General features: G+C 31.9%; 1 protein-coding gene across 1 annotated transcript in view; it reads left to right on the plus strand.

Moving 5' to 3' along the window:
• Positions 1 to 6,613, plus strand: part of tgfbr2l (transforming growth factor beta receptor-like) — a 19,620-nt gene extending 13,007 nt beyond the window's left edge. Inside the window, exons 6-7 of the mRNA XM_073845085.1 lie at positions 948 to 954; positions 2,977 to 6,613. Of these exons, the coding sequence (XP_073701186.1) occupies positions 948 to 954; positions 2,977 to 3,255 (286 nt within the window). The 3' untranslated portion in view covers positions 3,256 to 6,613. The remainder of the gene's footprint in view (positions 1 to 947; positions 955 to 2,976) is intronic.
• Positions 6,614 to 7,278: the final 665 nt, after the last annotated feature.

Raw genomic sequence — 7,278 nt, forward strand, 5'->3', positions numbered from 1 at the left:
TATAAAATTTAAGATTTGATATATACCAAATATAACATGTAAATCATAAAAATATATTAAGTAATATTAAATATTTTCAATTATGTTTTATATTATATAAATATCTTAAATGTTACAAATATATATCTTCTTAATAAATTGAATGTCTACTCATCTACCTGTTTTGTTCTATGAATGTTCAATATTATACCAAATATAATATGTATATTATATTATAATATATATATATATATATATATATATATATATATATATATATATATATATATACACACACACACACACACACACACACACACACATATACATATTTTCTCAATAAATGTGATGTATACCCGTGTTTTTGTTATAAATTTATTTTAAAAAATCTATATTAAATAATATATTATAGAATATTGAATATATGTTCAATTATATATTATATAAATATATGAAATGTTAAAAATATTTATCTTAATAAATTTTTATGTATACTCAATATTTTATATTTATATTATATTATATTTATGTACTCAAGACTTACAAAAATACATTCTGATTTACAATTATATAGTCAGAATCATATCTATATATTCACAATTTACATTTATATATTTAAACTTGAAACTATATTTTCAGATTTAAATCTATTTATTCAATTTAATTATATATTCAGATCTATAATTCTATACATATATTCATGATTCACACTTATATATTTATATTTTATCTATATATTGCAAATTTCATCTATATATTCAGAATTATAAGTACATATTCTCTATTTATATTTATATTCAGACTTAAAACTATAAATTCAGCTTTACCTCTATATATTTATGATTTACATTATTCTATTAAAATTTGTATCTATATATTCAGATTTACATTTTTACATTTATATAGTCAGATTTATAACTATATATTATGATTTACATTTATACATTCAGATTTCTAAATATTCATAGGGACCATGTGACGTCACTGTGCTTTATCGCCGCCATTTTTGTGTCCGCGCTACCTGTTTTAGTCTATGGTCACAGCAGCCACAACTACCAGAGGAAGATCAACAAAACTCCCAGAATGTTCACAACAGGGATACAATATGCCCGGGATATGTTGTTCTGTTAGCTGTAACAACAGTCATCAGAAAAAAACCTAACTACAGATTTATTCGATCTCAGCAGTGCTTGAAGTGGGTCGGTATGCAGATAGCCTTTAGTGTACCGGTGTCATTCACGCAGGTGCTTTTCACAGCAGGGTGTTTTTTCGGCACAACAAGAGTAGTGCAATAATAATTAATTATTGACTAAGATTGTAAATAAGTAGATGATAACGAAAATAATGCCTTAAAATGAAAAGAATCAGTTAATTACATTTTGAACCGATCAACTCGTACGTCAAAAGATTTAGTAAACGAGAATGCATTCAAACAGTAAGTTCAAAACAGTGCTAATGCAGAGAATAGTGACTTACAGTACACCCAGATGCCGTAAATTATTTGTTTCAGTGTGTATTTGGCTTAAGAGCAAGAGTGTTTACAGTTGAAGGCATTTTAGAACATGCGGTGTTTAGTGAATTATGAAAATTAAATAATAAACGCTAAACTATTGTACTACATAGCGTTCGTCATTGCAACGCCTGCAGTAAAGTATATACATGTAAAAAAGGTTCTTAAAATAATCATATTTGTTTTGCTAAAACTATTTATGTACAATTACCCTAAAAATTATTTGTCATACAAAAATGGCACACACACTAATCATCATCCCGAGTAAATGGTACCATTGTGAATTGTGACTGGCTGCACAAGTGATGTAATAAACTAAAGTAAACTAAAATGTTATGCGGCCATATAGTCTGGATGAATGAAAAAGCATATTTTTAAACAAAGAAATCGCATGCTTTTGGTGCTTGAATTTGAGCTTCAATAATGAGATCCGGGTTTATGAATACACAAAACGTGAAAGACGTCTTCCCTTGGCTTGCTGGATGTTGGGCTTATGCTCAATAATCACATTTTTTTTGCATTCGGCAAAACTAATTTGCCGAAATCTAAGCGCGGACTGTATTAGTGCCGTCAGCGCGAGTCCCGTTCGCTGTGAAGTAAGTTAGTGACCAGCCGGCAAAGGATTCTTCCAGGTCTTAAAGCCTTCACCGAGCGACTACGTTCACAATAATTTACACAATCTGTCCTAAACATACAATCAAGTCAAATACACAGTGTGGGAAGTAGTGATAAAAAGTAATTTCTTGTTTCAATTTATTAATAAATCTCATTTAGATGCGCTGTGCCTGTTATCATATCGGACACAAATATGGCGGCGAGCATAGCGGAAGTGACGTCTTTGGTACCCATGGATATATTCTTTAGTTTTATATATTCAGAATTATAAATATATATTCTGATTTACCTCCTATATATTCTGATTTCTAAATTCTATATATGTGACACTGGACCACAAAACCAGTCATAAGGGTCAATTTCTTGAAAAACATAATCTGAAAGCTGAATACAATTCCATTGATGTATGATTTGTTAGGATAGGACTATATTTATTTAAAAATCTGGAATCTGAGGGTGCAAAGAATCTAAATACAGAGAAAATCGCATTTAAAGTTGTCCAAATGAAGTTCTTAGCAATGCATATTACCAATCAAAAATTATTTTTTGATATATTTATAATAGGAAATTTACAAAATATCTTCATGGAACATGATCTTTACGTAATATCCTAATGATTTTTGGCATAAAAGAAAATTGACTACAATGTATTATACGTATTGATTTTGTGGTCCAGGGTCACATATTCACAATTTACATTTATATATTCACATTTTAAATAATCATTTCTTGTTTGGCGCTTCATAGCATATATATATATATATATATATATATATATATATATATATATATACTGCATATAGACACTGGCATACTGAAATTATATTAACAAGCTTATTAGAAGTTAATGACTTTTCTGCCTGGTCTTTTAGGGCATGCAGCTTTTGTGCGCGACTATAACAGAATGCTGGGATCACGACCCGGAGGCTCGTCTGACGGCGCACTGCGTGGTGGAGCGCTTTAATACTCTGGCACAGGAAGAGCTGGAGAACTCCATCTGCACCCACGAACCCACATTGCCATCTACAGAGGACCAAAACCCGTCCCTTCCCTCCCTTCCTCCCTGCACGGACCACAGCACTGGCATCTGTCCGCATGTTACATCTGACACGCAGATCTCCGTTTCCTCCAGGCAAGCGAGTCAAATATGACCTGCCTGGAAAAATCAGACTACTTCTTGTAATCCATATTGATTCATTATGTGGAGCTGGTCTCCGTTTTTCTTTAAACGCTAATCTAAAGCGACGGACAAAAGAGGGTTTCTGTTCTAACATATCCTCGGTTACTTGTAAAGGATGTAGTCAAGGATGAAGGCTGCTTTGTGGCATACAAAAAAAAAAAAAACAGCTATCGCAGGTGGAGAGAGGTTAAGGGGACGTGGCAGAGAGCTGCAAAGAGCCCCGTTATTACTAACATGTTTTCCCAAAAATGTTTGCCACACATCATTTTCTGATTTACAATTTTCCATTGCCCTTTCTGACTCACTCATGAAATCCACGTGATCTTTCCATAAACGCAGTTTTGGGGGGACTTCAATTTGATTAACCACAGACCCGCAGCTGAAATTACGTCTCAAAAGATGATATAACTGCTGTTTTTAGACATAAAAAGACCAGTTTCATTGCATTGCTCTCACAGGGTTGTATTCCTAATTTTAGAATAACTTCAAAATGTGATTTGAGCCTGACTTTTTCTTTTGCTCTGGACGAGTTGCTTTGCACTGAACCTTTTTCAACCACTGACCTGATTACGTTCATTAAACGAAAACTATGAAGGCTTTTGATCTGGGATTATCAGTGTCCTGCTTTAGAAGTTGAGGTAGATCCTGTTCATTCTAGACTTAGTATAGTGATCAATGATATGATTTGTTACGTCAATGAGCACTCAGACAAAAAGAGAAATGCTTGACACTGACTTGTCTAGTTTCGTAAGAGTCTGCAGTTATGCTCCATACTTTTTTTTAAGCAATCTGAGGTTTACCCAAATTCTACAGAGCTACTTTGAGGGACAGGGAAAATTCATACCAGATTGCACACTGGAAAAAGAACTGATGGAGATAAATACTTTCTGTGCAAATGTCAACATGAACATATGGCAACCTGTTATGCTTTTTCCATTACTGAGGATGAAGCAAACAAAGATGTCATTTTGCCCATTCCTAGTGTGAACTGGCTTCACAGCTATACAGTAATCACTATATAAATGTATATGCATAAAAGTGTTTCTATTGACTTTTTTGGGTTACATTTTACACTACTGTTCAAAAGTTTAGGTTCAGTAAGATTTTGAATTGTTTTAAAGAGAGCTCTTATGCTCACCTACATTTATTTGATCAAAAAAATACAGTAATATTATGAAATATTATTACAATTTAAAAATAACTGTTTTCTGTTTTAGTATATTTTTAAATATAATTTATTATGATGGCAAAGTTGGATTTTTAGGATCAATATGCAAGGTGCAGTGTCAAATGATCCTTCAGAAATCATTGTAATATGTGACCCTGGACTACAAAATCAGTCTTAAGTCGCTGGAATATATTTGTAGCAATAGCCAAAAATACATTGCATGGGTCAAAATTATTGATTTTTCTTTTATGCCAAAAATCATCAGGATATTAAGTAAAGATCATGTTCCATGAAGATTTTTTGTAAAATTCCTACTATAAATATATCAAAATGTAATTCTCAGTATTTAGATTTTTTTGCACCCTCAGATTCCAGATTTTCAAACAGATGTATCTCGGCCAAATATTGTCCCATCCTAACAAACTATACATCAATAGAAAGCTTATTTATTGAGCTTTCATGTGATGTATACATCCCAGTTTTGTAAAATTTACCCTTATGACTGGTTTTGTGGTCCAGGGTCACATATGCTAAATCCTCAACAAAATGTGTTCAGGATTTTTATTTTATTTCTCTAAATATGTTATACTTTTTTAGGATTATTTGATGAATAGAGCAAACTGAATTTTAAAATATTTTTTTAACTAAGTAACAGTCTTTACTGTCACTATTGATCGATTTAATGTTTCCTTGCTGAATAAAAGTAAAAAAAAAAAAAAAACTTACAGACTCTAAATATTTGTATAGGAATTGAATATATAAGGAATACTGTATATTTAAGGTGCAGTAGGTTTTTCACAATTTCTAATCACTGATTTGTATGGAAACCTGTTTCTGCCTCAAAATAAAATACAAAATTGTTAATAGTGAGGAAGTTTAAAATTTGAAGAAACAGGTAAGGTCAACAGTTTACATACACCTTGCTGAATCTGCAAAATGTTAATTATTGTACCAAAATAAGAGGGATCATACAAAATGCATGTTATTTTTTATTTAGTACTGACCTGAATAAGATATTTCACATAAGATGTTTACATATAATCCACAGGAGAAAATAATAGTTGGATTTATAAAATTGACCCTGTTCAAAAGTTTACATACACTTGATTTTTAAAACTGTGCTGCTACCTGAATGATCCACAGCTGTTTTTTGTTTTTGTTTTGTTTTTTCCATTTAGTGATTGTCCCTTGTTTGTCCTGAACAGTTCAACTGCCTGCTGTTCTTCAGAAAAATCCTTCAGGTCCCACAAATTCTTTCAGCAGTTTTGTGTATTCGAACCCTTTCCAACATTGACTGTATGATTTTGAGACAACTGAGAGACTCATATGCAACTATTACAGAAGGTTCAAATGCTCACTGATGCTTCCGATGGAAAAATTATGCATTAATAACTTTTGAACAGATTGAAGATTTTTCTTATTTTGCCAAAGTATCATATGTCTTTTTTATTTAGTATTGCCCTTCAGAAGCTACAGAAGATACTCACATCATATCACATCACATACTCATATTTCCCAGAAGACAAAATAAGTTCAATTTACCCTGATCTTCAAGTTCTAAAGGTTTACACCACTGGCTCTTAATGCAACGTTTTTCCTTATATATAGTCCCTCAGTTGTTCCCAGAGTAAAATGATGGATCTCAAAATCATACAGTCATTTTCAGAAAGGGTTCAAATACACAAAAATGCTGAAAAAACAAATAATTTGTGGGACCTGGCTGGATTTTTATGAAGAACAGCGGTCCGTTTAACTGTTCAGGACAAACAAAAACAACACTAACAAAACTAAACAACAACAACAAAAAAACAGCTGTAGATCATTCAGGTAACAACACAGTATTAACAATCAAGTGTATGTAAACTTTTAAATTTTTAAATAAATTCAACTATTATTTTCATATAAATGTCTTTTATGTGAAATATCGTATTCAGCTTAGTACTAAACTAAAAATAACATTTTGTATGATGATCCCTCTTATTTTGGTAAAATAATTAACATTTTACGTGTGTGTAAACTTTTGACCTCAACTGTATGAAGTTGCAATCACAAGAAATAAAGTTTCATTGTAAAGTATCAAATCACAACTGTGAGAAAGTGAAGATGTGAAGTATATAGTCACAAGATAAATAATGCCAATGTGAGATATAAAGCCACATTATGTGAAATACAAATACAACAAATAAAGGCACAATTGTGAGAAATAAAGTTGTAATTACCTTAACTTTATTTTTTTTTTCTTACTGTAAGGCAGAAAAGGGCTTCCTTAGTTTTGCCTGTCCTAGATTATTTTATTTTAAGCTTCCTTCAATGTGACATAACATAAAATTCTGACTTTGAAATTCTAGCCTTTCTCTGCAAGGTTTTGAAAAAATGAGCTGCTCAGATTTTGCTCTGCTTGTGATGTAGAAAGTGGATCTTATTATAATATTAACACAAAATAAGCAAGTTTCGACACATGGCGCCACCATTTTGTTTTTGGAAGCGACAACGGTGTACCAGTTTTAACGTCATGGCAAAAGTTCGAGTGAAGTATGCTGTCTTTGGCTGCACTGATGAGCACAGAACACTATTTAGAGTTCCAGCCTCAGAGGAGTCTAGAGAGCAGTGGATTTGATTTATTTACTATATATTATGCTGCTGCCACATAGATCTAATATAAACGTGATTTCTTTTCCAGCTGTTTACTTTCACAGGCGAAACAGTTTTTTGTTTTTAACATAAACTTCTGTGTATTCGACAGATTAAGTGCAATAAGACATGAAAGAGAACTTAATTTAGTACTCACATGCTGCGTGACAGCCGCTTTCTGTGCGTGTGCTTCGA

Source organism: Garra rufa, chromosome 8, assembly GCF_049309525.1.
Source record: "Garra rufa chromosome 8, GarRuf1.0, whole genome shotgun sequence".
Classification (NCBI taxonomy): domain Eukaryota; kingdom Metazoa; phylum Chordata; class Actinopteri; order Cypriniformes; family Cyprinidae; genus Garra; species Garra rufa.